This window comes from Mastigoproctus giganteus, chromosome 12, assembly GCF_048544385.1.
Source record: "Mastigoproctus giganteus isolate SK-2022 chromosome 12, ASM4854438v1, whole genome shotgun sequence".
Classification (NCBI taxonomy): domain Eukaryota; kingdom Metazoa; phylum Arthropoda; class Arachnida; order Uropygi; family Thelyphonidae; genus Mastigoproctus; species Mastigoproctus giganteus.
This window is the reverse complement of record NC_143586.1, coordinates 870,455-887,008: the sequence shown is the minus strand read 5'-3', so window position 1 is coordinate 887,008 and position 16,554 is coordinate 870,455. Positions and strand designations below refer to the sequence as shown.

General features: G+C 39.2%; 1 protein-coding gene across 1 annotated transcript in view; it reads left to right on the top strand.

Moving 5' to 3' along the window:
- The window catches only part of LOC150076628 (uncharacterized), a 1,101,557-nt gene extending 1,093,614 nt beyond the window's left edge, over nt 1-7,943 (top strand). Inside the window, exon 40 of the mRNA XM_090386980.1 lies at nt 7,209-7,943. Within this exon, the coding sequence (XP_090243106.1) occupies nt 7,209-7,335 (127 nt within the window). The 3' untranslated portion in view covers nt 7,336-7,943. The remainder of the gene's footprint in view (nt 1-7,208) is intronic.
- The last annotated feature ends 8,611 nt before the right edge of the window (nt 7,944-16,554 follow it).

Below are 16,554 nucleotides of genomic sequence, written 5' to 3'. Positions count from 1 at the left end.
GGCACATGATGCAAGAAAGCAAGTGTAGGAGCTTATGCAGCATCAGCCAAAAAAAAAAAAAAAAAAAATCACACCATTCCCTCCAAATGCCTGTCCAGTTCCTCCTTAAATTTATTTAACCTATCAACTTCCACAACGACAGATGGAAGTTTGTTCCAGCAATTAACCACCCGCTGACTAAAGGCAAATTTCCGCACATCTATTCTACATCTGTCCTTTCTTAATTTGAACCTTTCTTTCCAGCAATTAACCACCCGCTGGCTAAAGGCAAATTTCCGCACATCTATTCTACATCTGTCCTTTCTTAATTTGAACTTATGTCCCCGTAGGTTGGTAATCTGAACAAGTGGAAGGATCCCATCAGAATTCAGCGTGCTCAACCCATTCAAGGCCTTATAGACCTCAATCAGATCACCGCGCAGGTGCCTAGTCTCCAGCCACTGCAATTTGCAGAACTTAAGCCTCTCTTGGTAAGAGAATCCCTTCATTCCCGTCACCAATCGTGTTGCTCTTCTCTGTACACGATCAAGCAAATCTACATCCTTCCTAAAATGAGGCCTCCAGACCTGTACGCAGTACTCAAGGCGTGGCCTGACCATTGCCTTATACAGAGGGACAATCACCTCCTTTTCCCTGCTAGCAAAATTCCTATATATCATTGACAAAACCCCATGACCCGCCCTAGCAGCCTGTCTGCACTGCTCAGAAAACTTCATATCTGACTGCACAATTACTCCCAGGTCTTTTTCATTTTCTACCACCTTAAGTGTAGTACCACACAGTTGGTACATTTCTCTGGGGTTACTTCTACCCATATGCAGTACTTTGCATTTGTCAAGGTTGAACTTCAGTTGCCACTTCTTAGCCCATCTGCCCAAATTATCTAGATCCTGTTGCAGTAGCACACTGCCATTACTGTCATTAACAACCCTGCCAACCTTTGTGTCATCTGCAAACTTCGACATTAAGCCTGATATACCTTCATCAATATCATTGATAAATACACAAAACAACAGTGGACCCAACACCGAACCCTGTGGGACTCCACTAATAACATTAGTCCACGAAGAGCAGCACCCATTGATTACCACCCTCTATCTTCTCCCACTTAACCATCCTTTTATCCATTGTAGCAACTTACCCTTAATACCATTCTGCTCCAATTTGTACAGTAGTCTTCCATGCGCAACAGTGTCAAAAGCTTTCCTGAAATCCAAGTATATGATATCAAAATTATTTTTTGCATCCAGTTCCTTTGTGACCACATCATAATAACCAATCAAATTTGTCAGACAAGACTTTCCCTTAACAAACCCATGGTGTGTTTGAATTATTGCTGCAGTCTTGTCTAGATGATCCTGCAATGCATCTTTAACCAGCGACTCCATTATTATTTTACCCGGAACAGAAGTTAAACTAACTGGTCTGTAATTACTCGTGTCACCCTTTGATCCACCTTTGTGAATTGGGGACACATTTGCACATCACCAGTCCGTGGGAACCTCCCCTGAGTCCAAGGATGCTCTCATAATTATGGCTAAGGGTTTGCTTAGTTGCTTTGCCGCCTCCTTTAAAATAACTGGATAGATCCCATCCATCCCAGGTGCCTTTCTTATGTTTAACTTCAACAATTTCTCCTCCACTTTGCTCTCAGTTATTACAAAATCATTAAGCACACTGCTACAATTTGATAACCTTCTTCCATTTTCAAATTGTAATAATTCCTCACGTGTGAATGTAGATACAAAATACTCATTCAGTTTGTTTGCTATCTGAGCAGGATCATCAACAGTCGAACCATCGATGTCAAGTGGACCAATCATATTCATCCCCTTCCTTTTAGAGTTTATATAAGTAAAGAAATCCTTGCTGTTTTTCTTAGCATCTTTTGCCAAAGATTCCTCGTAATCCGCCTTCGCCTGCCGAACCTCCTTTGTGACCTGATTACAGACTAGCTTATATCTGCCACAGGCTTCTGTGTCACCTGATAATTTATATGCATCCCATGCATTTTTCTTCTCTGTCACGAGTCTCATTAGTTCATTTGATAACCATTTAGGCCTAAACCTTGAACGATATTTCTTAATCGGTATATAAAGTCTAGTAGCTTCCACGATTAATTCTTTGAATGCTTCCCACTTAGAATTTACTGTTTGTAACATCGTCAGTTGATCCCACTGTACAGAATTTAAAAACTGTCTGAGACCACTGTACTCCCCTTTACGGAAGCAAAAACCCTTTCCTTTACCCCTGACAGTAGTTACCTCTTTGAGTAAATCCCACTTCAGCACACTGTGATCACTGCCACCTAGTGGTTCCTTTATCTGCAAATTCTTAATACACGAATGATCACTGCTGATAACCAGATCAAGAGTGTTACTTTCTCTGGTTACCTCTGGAACATGCTGCTGCAGAAAACAATCATCCAATAAATCCACAAAAGTCTGACTAGTGTGTGAGTGACCAACCCACAAGTTCCAGTCAATATCTGTGAAGTTAAAATCCCCCATTATAAGACATTCTGATTTACTGGCCCACTCTATTTCTCTGTACAATTGTTCATTGTACGCATTCAAGTAAAATTACATAAAGACCGGCTTTCTTATTCAGCCTATTGTGTCCTACAGAAACTCAGCATTTTCATCCTTGGCCACACATGTATATAACCTTATAAAATCCTTTACACAGGCGATACAATTTGGGATGAAGAACTACGATACACTATTTAATAACCTTAAGGACTGTAGACTTGGCGGCAATGATAATTTATTCTCACTAGATGTTACCTCATTATATACGAATGTAAACATTGAATACATTAGATATTCTTTGGGATATGTTAAATAATAACTCGATACCAATTAATTATATGAAGCTTCCTATTAATCCTTTAATAGGAACTGAAATGTAATAAAACTGAAATCTGGTCCTGCGATAGCGTATACGAGGAAAGATTTGTAACCTGTTGATATGTTGGTTCGTTGAATGTTGGGCGAGGGGTTGTTCGCGAACTAGCTGAAGTATTCTGCGGTAGACCATTGTGCATATGTGGTGGGGGTATCGTCACACAACTCGTATGCATTTGGTTGCAAGCTTGCGACAATGTGTTAGAACTTGTATGGACATGTCTTGACCCTCCCAATAATGTATTCAATTTGTTAACGTGCCTGTTTTTTTATTTCTGAGGCCTACGATTCACATTGCAAATGTATAGAGGTCTTCAATACAGACCAATCGTTCGTTGAATGTTGGGCAGGGGGGGGGGTCGCAAACTAGCTGAAGTATTGTGTGGTAGACCATTGTGCATATGTGGTGGGGGTGTCATCACACAACTCGTATGCATTTGGTTGCAAGCTCGCGACAATGTGTTAGAACTCGTATGAACATGTCTTGACCCTCCCGATAATGTATTCAATTTGTTAACGTGTCTGTTTTTTTATTTGTGAGGACTGTGCTTCACGTCGCAAATGTATGGAGGTCTTCAACAGACCAATCATTAGGATGCAGATAATTTTTTAATTTGTTGCAAAGTTTCCTAACTTGGGAAAGGTATTTTTATTAGAATACCGAGATCTTAAGGCAAGCCTAACTATATTACTTGATGTGGCAAGTGCTAATTGCTTAACGCCCAAAATTTTATGAATTAAATTAACACTGGCAAACTTCAGAACGATGTTGTTTTGAAGACAATACTTTAGAAAAGAAACTTGGAAATATGGTAAGAAGTATGGCATTTTTTTCATTAAATTAATTTTTTACTTAATTTTTAATTGCGTTAAATAGATTTTTGTGTTCATTTGATTTTTAATTATTGTTAATTATTTCTTACTGTAGAGTAAGATTTTCGATTTTTTTAAAAATTGTTTTCATTTTAATTTCTGGAGAGTATCATATGGAAGTGTTCTATGTATCATATCGAGGTGAACTTCTCTTATTCTTTTACAAATAAATTTATTAATTATCTGTTATCCGCATTAATCTCTATGTTAAGCTATTTTGTGGCTTTCTTGTAAAACATTTTCAGGAGTGGTAACCATTGTCATAAACTTAGCTTCTAAGTTTATTGTGTGGGTGGGAATAATAATAATTATTATTAGCCATATGGTGCAAGGAAGCCTGAAGCTTATGCTGCCAAAAAAAAAATTTACGAGTTACCTTGAGAGAGAGAGAGAGAGAGAGAGAGAGAGAGAGAGAGAGAGAGAGAGAGAGAGAGAGAGATAAGCAGAAAGGAATCACCGAAAAAGAGAACAATGATATCACCAGATGTGAGCCCCTGGGGTTAATGATGTGAGAGGGTGGCCAGTAAATCAGAGTGTCTTATAATGAGGAGGGGGCTTTTTAATGTCTCAGATATTGACTGGAATTTGTGGGTTAGTCATTCACACCCCAGCAAGCCTTTTGTGGATTTATTGGATGATTGATTTCTACATCAGCATGTTCGGGAGGCAACTAGAGGGGGGGTGGATAATACTCTTGATCTGGTTATCAGTAGTGATTCTTCGTGCATTCAGAATCTGCAGATAAAGGAACCACCAGATGGCAGTGTTCACAGTGTGGGATTTACTCAAAGAGGTAACTACCATTGGGGATAAAGGGAAGGGTTTTTGCTTTCGTAAAGGTGACTACGGTGGTCTGAGACAGTATTTAAATTCTATATGGTGGGACCAATTGATGATGTTACCAATAGCAAATTCAAAATGGGAGGCATTCAAAGAATTTATCTTGGAAGCTAGTAAGCTTTACATACCAACTAAGAAATATTGTTCAAGGTTTAGGCCTAAATGGATGTCAGATGAACTAATGAGACGTATGGCAGAGAAGAAAAATGCATGGGATACATATAAATTAATAGGTGACATGGAAGCCTATAATAGATATAAGCTGGTCTGTAACCAAGTCACAAAGCAGATTGTGAGAAATCTTTGGCAAAGGATGCAAAGAGTTCTTTACCTATGTAAACTCTAGAAGGAAAGGCATTAATCAGATTGGTCCACTGGATATTGGTGGTTCAACTGTTGACGATCCTGCTCAGGTGGCTAACAAACTAAATGAGTGTTTTGCATCTACATTCACACATGAGGAGTTATTCAGGAGGGGAATGCCAGAGGTGAATTAAACTCTGGCAGTGAGCTAAATGATTTTGTAATAACTCAGAGGAAAGTGGAGGAGAAATTTCAGAAGATAAACATAAAAAAGGCACCCAGGGTGGATAGGATCTATCCAGTTATATTAAGGGAGGCAGCAAAGGAAGTAAGCAAACCCTTAGTCATAATTATGAGAGCTTCCTTTGGACTCAGGGGAGGTACCCATGGACTGGAGATGTGCAAATGTGACCCCAATTCACAAAGGAGGATCAAAGGGCAACCCAAGTAATTATAGACTTGTTAGTTTAACTTCTGTTTCAGGAAAATTAATGGAGCACTGGTTAAAGAAGCACGGCAGGATCATCTAGAAAAGACTTCAGTTATAGTTCGGACACAGCATGGTTTTGTTAAGGGAAAGTCTTGCCTGACCAATTTGATTGGATACTATGATGTGGTCACAAAGGAACTGGATGCAGGGAATAACTTTGATATCATATGTTTGGATCTTAGAAAGGCTTTTGATACTGTTGCACTTGGAAGACTGCTGCACAAATTGGAGCAGTGTGGCATTATAGGCAAATTGCTGCTATGGATAAAGGGATGGTTGAGTGGGAGAAGACAGAGTGATAATCAATGGACACTGCTCATTGTGGACTAATGTTATTAGTGGAGTCCCTCAGGGTTCATTGTTGGGTCCATTGGTGTTTTCTGTATTTATAAATGATATTGATGATGGTATATCAAGCTTAATGTCCAAGTTTGCAGACAATACGAAGGTTGGCAGGGTTGTTAAGGATACTAATGACAGTATGCTGCTGCTGCTGCAACAGGATCTAGAAAAGTTGAGTAGATGAGCTGAGAGGTGGCAAATGAAGTTTAACATTGACAAATGTAAAGTACTACATATGGGAAGGAGTAACCCCAGAGTAACGTCTCTGTGGTACTAAACTGACAGTGGTAGAGAATGAAAAGGACCTGGGGGTAATTGTGCAGTCAGATATGAAATTTTCTGGGCAGTGCATATAGACTTCCAGAGTAAGTCAGTGTCTTGTCAATGATATACAGGAATTTTTCTAGCAGGGATAAGGATGTGATTATCTCCTTGTATAAGGCAATAATCAGGCCCCACCTTGAGTACTGTGTACAGGTCTGGAGGCCTCATTTTAGGAAGGATGTAAAGCTGCTGGAACTAATACAGAGAAGGGCAATGAGATTGGTTAGGGGAACAGAGGGTTGCTCTTACCAAGAAAGGCTTGAGTTCTGCAAATTCCAGTGTCTGGAATCTAGGCACCTGTGAGGTGATCTGATTGAGGTGCATAAGGCCTTGAATGGTTTGAGCAAGCTCAATGCTTTTGGGATTCTTTTTCTTACTCAGATATGCACCTGAGGAGGCATAAATTCAAATTGAGGAAAGATAGTTGTAGAACTGATGTGCACATCTGTTCTGCACATCTGTTGTAGAACAGATGTGCAGAAATATGCCTTTAGCCAGCGGGTGGTTGACTGCTCGAACAAACTTCCATCTGTCATTGTGCAAGTTGATAGTTTAAATATTTTTTGCTGATGCTGTATAAGCATGTTTTCTTGTGTCATCACTTAACAGGCTGTGAATCTTGGAATTGTTGTCAACATGGTCATAGATGTTTGCTCTAGAGGCTTTGTCTCTTCTATTCATCTGCTTTGCTGAGGTGAACAGAATTATCATTTATTTGGAATTCAGAGGGCCTCAGATTTGATTTGGCCGAGGTGTACTTATTATACATCTAGGATATTTGGTAATCACATTAAAAACCTTCAATTTATTTCTAAACAGTTTTATTTTGCATAGTACTAGAGTGATGTTCACTATTAGGTCCATTCTTTTAGTACGCAACTGATTCTCTCTCTCTCTTTAAAGAGTGTTGAAAGTCTGAATGAGTTTGGAATTTTTTCTGTTACAGGAAGTGGTTGAATACTAGTGGAGGGCAACCAATTCAGCTTGCACTTATTACCAAATACAAATGAGAAATTAATTAATGTGTCAATCTGTATTTCTGTATAGATATACCACTGAAAATTGATGGACAACCCATTTCATAAGCCATTACAGACTGTAATAATGTTTTTTGTTCCGTATATTTGTAGGCGTGGAGGAAGCGGATCTGGTGGTTCCAGTTCATCATCTTCTCGAAGACATGGTAGGGTTTCAATTATTCCTGGAGGAGATAACTCATTAACTGATGAATCACCAACTGATGATAGCCAAGCTTAAGCACAAAGAATTAACTGCATTGCCAAAAAAGAAAAAAGAAATATTTTCTTTATTTTAATATTGTTGGTTGTTTACCAACCAATAACATTCCGGAAAGTTCTGGAGTTATCCAGACGAGCTGAGAAATTCATTGATCATGTTATCACAATAACAGCTGCCATTCCTCTAGTATTCTATTGTTTTCAGTCGAGTACTCGATCAGTACTCTAATGGAATTTATATATCTGATCAGGGATAACATATTTATTGCTGTAATTCAGTATTGCTGAAAAACAAGTTCATATATGCAGAAATTCTTAAATAGTGTTGTTCTAATTTTCTGATATAATTTTTCCTTTAAAGCAGTTTAAGAAGCTTTTTTTCTTTTTTTTTTTTGTTGTTATTGTTGTTTAATAATACATGCATCAATGTGTGTGTGTTTTCTGAAAATTCTTGAGAGATGTAAACATCCTTGCCACTAAGTGGCATTACATGAAATTACTTAAACTGTTCTATGGGTGCTATTCAATCAAAAATAAGAAGTTATGTTTTTATGGAAACTTTTTGTATAATGTAAAATAAATTATGAATGAATATATATATATGTAATTTAATAGTGATAAATCAAGTCCACCTTGTCTTCTTGTATATTACCATTAATAAACATTTTGGGAACCAAAACGGTGGCAAATTCCTGACATTCTAAAAACACACACACACAAAATTAGGGTTAAATGTAAAAATTTAAATGTTACTTAATTTGCTGCTCTGTATTGTGAGTTATTATTAATGCCATTGTCTGATAATTAACCATCACTTGTACTTATAACTATTAATTGGTCCTTGAGGTTGTCACATATATTCTCTCAGATGTACCAGACAAGCTGTACTTGGCGCCTCTGTAGCCAGGTGGGCAGGAGCAGCAGTGCATAGCACACGCTTCTTGATTAGACTGGGGTTCGAGCCAATGACCACCAAATATGGAGGATGCGGAAAGGTCAGGGAATGACCACCACATATCCTCGGAGCAATATGGCCTTAGTTGCTAATACTCCTAAAAACCAAATAACAAAACAACAAAACAAACAAGCTGTACTTGCTACCTGGGAGGCTAAAACACTGATAGAACTGATATTCGGGTGACACTCAAGTCAAGTGGACCCAATTTCGGCGAAGTTCGGACGGTCTGTGACAGCCAGATCCTCTGCTTGCACCTTCATGATAGTAGCACTGTTAGTAACCTGGGGTATAACCTCCATGCACATGCACACCGTAGTTGAATGTGCATGGAGGTTATACCCAGGTGTGAACCAACATAAGCAGGGGTTGAGGTGTGGCACCCACACTACATGGAAGAATGCCACCCCTCTGTGTTACCAGGCAATACTAAGTGTTAGATGACTCTCATCAACCGGTGCAATACCACCACTTTGCTTATTGGAGGCTGGAAGTGGTGGAATACTTGTTTAGTCTCCAGAGCTAAGTTCCGGTCAACCCTTCTCCATCTCTTCCATTATGCAGTATGACTGATGACTTTTGAGATTATGATGAACATCATGGTGAAATTCAATCTTCCTTACATTTCAAGGGTACAGCTCTAAGACGGTATTTGCAGGCCGGTCGCTAGTTGTACAACAGACCAAACCTATTGGTAACTCTTTAGGGGCTAATGTATAATCTTGATATCACTATTCTGCCAGATAGTGACTGGAGGGAGTCCGAGTAGTGTGTATGCGGGGGGCATTGTCGAGGTCATGTTATATCAAGGATCTGGGTATATTCTTATCTTGTGTACGCCATATCCAAAAATTTCATTACTTCATACAGCATGTCCCACTCACTTTTTCTTACTATTGAATACACCATGATTTGTCAAACTAATAGAGCAAGCTTATCTGCGAAAAGATCTAGACCTCCCAAACACTTCCTAGTTCATTTCACAAATATACGTGATCTCAGTTCTAATCTCAATGATGTCCATTTCCACTTGCAGTCTGCCAAACCCCATGTACTTTTTCTGACAGTATCTCAGTTATCGGTTGATTCAACTACTGCTCATCTCAGTTGCCGAAATTATTTGCTGAATGATTCCTTTCACCTCAAAGGTGGTACTTGTGCATATGTCCGTGCTGATATTCGTTGTCAGAGACTTGGTAATTTGGAATCTCCTCTTTTCGATCTTCTCTGGCTTGAAATCTCTCTACCTCATTGTGTCAAATTCATCTGTTGTCTCTACCGTTCTCCCGACTCCACTAATCACTTGCAGCTCTTTGACTTCCTCTCTTTGCAACTTGACTTTCTCTAGTCCAACTTTCCTAACAGTGAGGTAATTTTCCTTGGTGATTTTAATGTTCACAACTCCAGCTGGCTTCCATTTTCTAGTCACACCGACACAGCTGGTCGAGATGCTGAGGCTTTTGCAATTACTAATGATCTGGCACAGATTGTTCATTTACCTACAAGAATACTGGACAATCCTAATCATACAGCCAATACGCTTGATCTTTTTCTCACAAACAGCCCTTCTAAGTACACGGTTGAAGTGAGAGGTCCTTTAGGTACTTCAAATCACAAATTGGTGATTGTCTCTTCTCCAATGGAACCTTTATCTCATGGCTATTCCCAACCTCGTGTTGTTTGGCATTACAAGAATGCAAAATGGGATGACCTGCGAGACTTCTTTTCTTCTTTTCCCTGGTGGATTACTGTTTCAAAACTTCTTATGTCAACTTTTGCTCACATCGTGTCAGTGAAATTATTCTTGCAGAAATGGAATCCTTTATCCAACACTCCACTTTAAAATCTTTTCCTCTATCTAAACCTTGGTTTTCCAATAAATGTGCTAAGGCTGTTCAAGAGAAGAATGTTGCATATTGTAATTGGGTCGTTTCTAATTCTTCAGTTTTATTTTCTGCGTACACCAAAGCTCGCAACAATTGTAAAGCAGATATTAATCAGTCCAAACTAGAGCTTGAACAGGCGAAGAGTAAAAACTTGCTTCTTGCCCTAATGGAAACCGAGCATTCTGATCTCTTGCCAAAACTATTGGCCACAACTTTTGCCCATCTCTTCTCCCACCTCTGTCCAAACCAGATGGTTCTGTTGTCACTTCAGCCAAGGATAAAGCTGACCTGCTAACATCCCGTTTTTCTTCCAACTCATATATTAATGATCGTGGTAAAACACCTCCCACCATTCCCAACACACTCCATTCAATGTCCCCTGTAGTCTTCCGTCAAAAGGATTTTGAAGAATCTTGATGCTAAGAAAGCTCCAGGTCCCGATGGTATTTTTCCACTTGGCCTCAAAACCAGTGCTCCTGAATTTACTCCTATTCTTTGCCGCCTTTTTTCACTTTCTTATCCCAAAGGTGTTTTTCCTTCTGCTTGGAAATTTGCTCATATCCAGCCAGTTCCTAAAAAGGGCGGCAAATCCCTCCCATCCAATTATCGTCCCATTGCAATTACTTCTACTCTTTCTAAAGTAATGGAGAAATCAATTAATTGCCAACTCAAACTACCTAGAAACCTCCCGTCTGATCAACGATCGCCAATATGGATTCCATGAGTGTAGATCCACTGGAGATATTCTGGCTTAATTCAATGGAAAGGTTCGGGGAAACACAAGTAGTTGCTCTTGTCATCTCAAAGGCTTTCAATCATGTTTGGCATAAAGGACTTCTAAACAAGCTTCCATCTTATGGTTTGCCAACTGTTTTTTGTAATTGGTTATCCAATTTTCTCTCTGATCGCTCACTGAGGGTAATGGTAGATGGGTCTCTGTCTTCTAACTTCTCCACTAATGCCGGTGTCCCCCAAGGTTCAGTTCTTTCCCCCACTCTTTTCCTCTTGTATATTAATGACCGTCCATTGACTGGAAATCCTATCCATAGTTTTGCCGATGATAGCACATTACTTTCCATTTTGAGAAACCTTGTCCTGCTGAATCAACTTCAACTTCTCCAAAATCTGCTACCAATTCCTTAAATGCCAATCTTCAGGTAATTCTCCAGTGGGATAAAGACAACTTAGTTAATTTCAACTCTTCTAAAACTCAGTCTTGTCTTATATCTCGAATAAAGGATTCTTCTGCTCCTATGTTTATCTTTAGTGAAACTCCGATTTCTAGGCAAAATGATATATCTCTTTTGGGGATTACCCTGACTTCTAATCTCTCTTGGAACAAGCACATTACAAATATGGCTTCCTCTGCATCTAAAAAAACTTGGTTTTCTCCTTCACTCTCGCCACCATCCAACATCCAACTTTTCTTCCAAACAGCTGTTCACTCTGTATACATCGCAAATCCGCCCTGCCATGGAATATTGTTCCCACATCTGGGGTTCCCAAAACCTCTCTCAGACTTCTTAATTCCATTCAGAAGAGGGCAGTTAGGTTAATTAATGATTCATCTCTAACAGAGGCTCTCCACTTGCTTTCTCATAGACATACTGTTTCTGCTGCATGCCTTTTCTACAGATACTTCCATGGGCACTGTTCTTCTGAATTGGCTTCTTTAATTCCCACTGTCTTTCAAAACAGTCCAAACACGTGCCGCCACCAGCCAACATCCATTTACTGTCCAACTCCAAACTCACAGAACCAACTTCTCATCTTCCTCGTTTATTCATTCAACTGCCGTTTTCTGGAACAACCTTCCTTCATACGTATTTCCTGAAAATTACAATCTACAGAAATTCAAGTCCAGTGTCAACAAATATCTTCTTTCGTCTTCTCAACCTCCAACCCAAGCATGGTACTAAGAACTATAGGTTCTAATACCTCTCGTGTTTCTGGTTTACACATAAAAAAAAAGAAAAAAAAAAAGTGCTCTATAGGATTCATATCGGTGGAGTTCGGAGGCCAATCGATATGCTGGAGCCAGAACTGTGTTCCTCAAACCATTCCTGCACATCAAGTGCCCGATGGTTCGGTGCATTGTCATCTTGAAAGACACCATCCCCATTCGAGAAAAAGTGCAATCTAGCGAGGTGTACACAGTCGGCAAGCAGTTGACGATAGCGGAGACCAGTGATACGTTGTTCCACATGCAATGCACCAGGGGTCCAAGTTCCTGCCAGTGAAACATGCCGCATACCATATACAACCGCCTTCATCGGCCTGCAATTTTGATACCATGCATGATGGATGAAGAGCCTCATGTTGTTGACGCCAAATCCATACACGACCATCCATGGTGTGGAGTACAGATTTGGCGTCAACAACATGAAGCTCTTCATCCATCATGCATGGTATCAAAAGCCAGCGAACAATTGGGATAGTTGCTGGACCAACTACCATTATAAAACAAAAGGACACAATGAATTAAAAAAAAAAAAATTAAATTGATAAATTTTAATTTTCAGAAAATCTACCCTAATCAAAACAAAAATGTCCAACATGCATGCTATTTGCACCAGGCGAGTCTTTAACACCGATGAACCTTGGTTAGGAGAGGATGCCGTAGGGGTCGTCTGCCTGTATAGCCCATACGTGCAACGCAAGCCAGATATTGTTCCGGGTTGGCGCATGTTGTATTGGGTAGCCAACTCTTCAACAGTGCTTCGCCTGTACGAATCGTCGGACCCGGCGCTCACCTCTAACATCAACCTTTCGCTGACCTTTGCAGTGTTGCCGTAGGGTCGTTGTTTGGCCATTTTGACGCCAGTCCTGGTACACTTTAACAACGTCGGCCCTCGACCCACCAGTTCAGCCGTTTGGGAAATCGAGGCACCAGCTCGTCGAGCTCCCACAATCTGTCCTTTATCAAAGTCCGATAAATCCCTCCTTTTAGCCATCACGCTCGGAATTTTACTACCTACTGAACCCCTGACACCTTATCTATGCTACGTAGGTCGACTAACTGCGCACTCTCGTACCTCACGTGATCAACGGTTCGCATTCAGTTTTCATAGGGGTGGTCGTAATTCAATATTCACTCAGTGTATTCCAGTTAGTCAGACCCCGTCTCTTACCATTAACTACTAGAAATAGTGAATTGCCTATTCGAAGCTCTTCGCGTAAAAATAGCGTTTGCAAAAACTTGTAATGCATTCAAAGTTTGTTATTTTCGAACAAACATCCATTCCTGCCTTAAAGTCATACTCCCAACCTTGATCGCACTTGGTGACTTCAGTGAAACAGCCGCTTAAAGATAAAATATAAATAGATCTCTCGCTCTCATTCTCTTCGAGAATGATCGATAAATGCTTTACTTAATTCCTTGTATCCGTTGGTAATGAAATATTCTGACAGTAAAATCATTATATACAGTAATGTACAATCGTAAGGAATATGTTTCCAATCTTCTAAACAACCACATCAACAGATCCATTTCAGACAACCGAAATTGGAAACGTTTTGCGTTTAAAGAACCATGTGCAAAGACAAATACATTCCCATAGAGAACCATCTCTGATTCTTATTCAAGAAGAAAGTAACGAGAGGAAAAAATGCTTTGGCAGTACTGTCCCATCTAGTTTTTTTCCTTATTAAAATCAGCGTCAGTGTTGATACTTATCCAAAAAATTTCAGGTGATCGCTGTTTAGAATGTAGTACCATAAAGCTGGTGTAGAAACGGCCCTGCATACCCTCACCTGACCAGAAGCATAGTTCGCTGAATGAAATCCATTTTGAACTAAACCGGGGAGTGTCACCCCTCTGGAACCATACTCCTAAAAGCATGGGTGACCATAGGGAGAAATACTACCTTATAATATATCGACATAGTTTTACAAGACAACCCCCAATCAGTACGTGATATTCTAATCAATGTACTAGTAAATCCTTTAATTTTCGTGGCAATATTAAATAAATGAGAATGAAAATTTAGCTTATTATCCATGGTAATCCCTAAACATCTTAATTCTTGAATCATTGGAAGTTGTTTGTTACTAATTTTTATTTGAGGTGGACGATTAATTTCGAGTTTAGAAATAAAGACCATAATTTTCATTTTATTAGGACTAATCACTAATTTATTATTGACAGACCATGCTAAAAGGTCAGAAAGAACATTTTTCAAAGCCCAACGAGAGTTTCCGTTAATCAGTATGGTATGCAATTATTTTAGTAAACTCAATCTCTCGAAATCCAATCCTGCAGAAATTTATATTCCATATAAATGGGCCTAATGTTGATTCCCTGAGGACAACCTCTCGATATCTCCCGAGAAACCTGCATATGCCTTGTTTTCACCACAACAAATTATCAGAGAAATAGCTCCTAAAAATGTAGTATATTTGCGGCGGGCAATTAGCTGCCCGAAGACGTTCCAGACGTTTCCCACCACAGGGAGTCGAAAGCGCCTTCGAAGTCAACAAAAATTGCCAAAGTATACTTAAACGATGAATTTTTAATATGAGAAACTGGTTCCACCAAAGAGTCCTCACACGACTTGTCAACACGAAATCCAAATTGGTTAGAAGGTAGATTCTGAGACTGTAATAGTAGTAGTAGTAGTGGCATGTGATGCAAGAAAGCAAGTGTATGAGCTTATGCAGCATCAGCCAAAAAAAAAAAATCACACCATTCCCTCCAAATGCCTGTCCAGTTCCTCCTTAAATTTATTCAACCTATCAACTTTCACAACCACAGATGGAAGTTTGTTCCAGCAATTAACCACCCGCTGGCTAAAGGCAAATTTCCGTACATCTATTCTACATCTGTCTTTTCTTAATTTGAATTTATGCCCCCTTAGGTTCGTAATCTGAACAAGTGGAAGGATCCCATTAGAATTCAGCGTGCTGAACCCATTCATTATACACTTCAATCAGATCACCGCACAGATGACTAGTCTTCAGCCACTGCAATTTGCAGAACTTAAGCCTCTCTTGGTAAGATGAGGCCTCCAGACCTGTACGCAGTACTCAAGGCGTCAAAGAGTCCTCACACGACTTGCCAACACGAGATCCAAATTGGTCAGAAGATAGATTCTGAGACTGTAATAGTTCTAAAAGTCGAAGAGCCATTAGTCTTTCCAATAGTTTCATGATATTTGCCAATAAGGCGATTGGAGGGTACAATCGCCTTATTGGCAAATCACCTTCTTCGTGATTCCCTTCTACTTCTCTCTCTCAGGATAATTCAGAATTTTTTTTTTTTTTTTTTTTTTTTTTTTGCTGGTGCAGCATAAGCCTCAGGCTTCCTTGCACCATATGACATAATAATAATAATAATAATAATAACAATGGTTTGTTAAGTTCAAGACTCAATTTAAAGAAGGCTGTCTTTCATACAACTGGGAAAATACTCTCCAATAAACATTTATTGTATAATAACATAAGAACGTGCATTCGTAATTTAATAAATCTCAATATAAAAATGTTCTCCACCAATTCCAAGCCCGGACACTTCGTAACATTAAGTTTCCTAGCAATGTTACCTAATTCATGAGGAAGGAATGGTCTCTCCGGAGAATCAGAAATGTATTGCGAATTGTCATTCTGGATTCTAGAATGTTTCTCAGAATCACAGGATCTTTTATGGGAAATAATCTATCCAAAGTGAAGTTCACTGTATCGTTCCAATCGATTGCCTCCTCTGTATTACAAATAACTGTTCCAAAAACATTAGTATTAGCAGTTTTATTTCTAGTAATTTTGTATAGAAGTCCCCAGCGATACTTATTCCCAGAGGTTTTAATAAAATTAGACCAAGTTGAACGTTTCCGAGACGCAATAACTTAATTGTTTTTTAAATTAATATAATGCGGGTAGAAAGGTTCGACCTCATGAGATAGCAAAAGCCGGTGACGTTGATATTTCCGCCTTGCCTAGTGCACCTTTTTACACAAGAAAGACAATTCATTTGACCATCAGAGACATGTACGCTTGTTTATAATCTTCTTACGAGAAGACTTTTATGCAGCTTTCGTCAAAGATTTTCGAACTATCTCAGCAATTTGAACAGCAGAGAAGTCATTAAGATCTTGCAAAGAATCTTCAGGATAATCCAGAATTATAGAAGTATCAAAGGACGTCCAATCTATATTTTTAATAGAAAATCTTATCAATTGTAGATTAATTAAAGTTCTAAGATAAGTAGACAATACTTCTACTCTATTAAAAAGCAAAACCCGGTGATCACTGACTGTCCAATGAGAAACAGCATCCCAATTTTCAATATTAGCACCAAATGCCGTATTAACAATAATAACCTCAATGTTAGTTTCTCCTGAATAACTAGAATATGTGGTAAGCACATGAGGTTTGTTAATTACTAACAAATTATGACTAATAA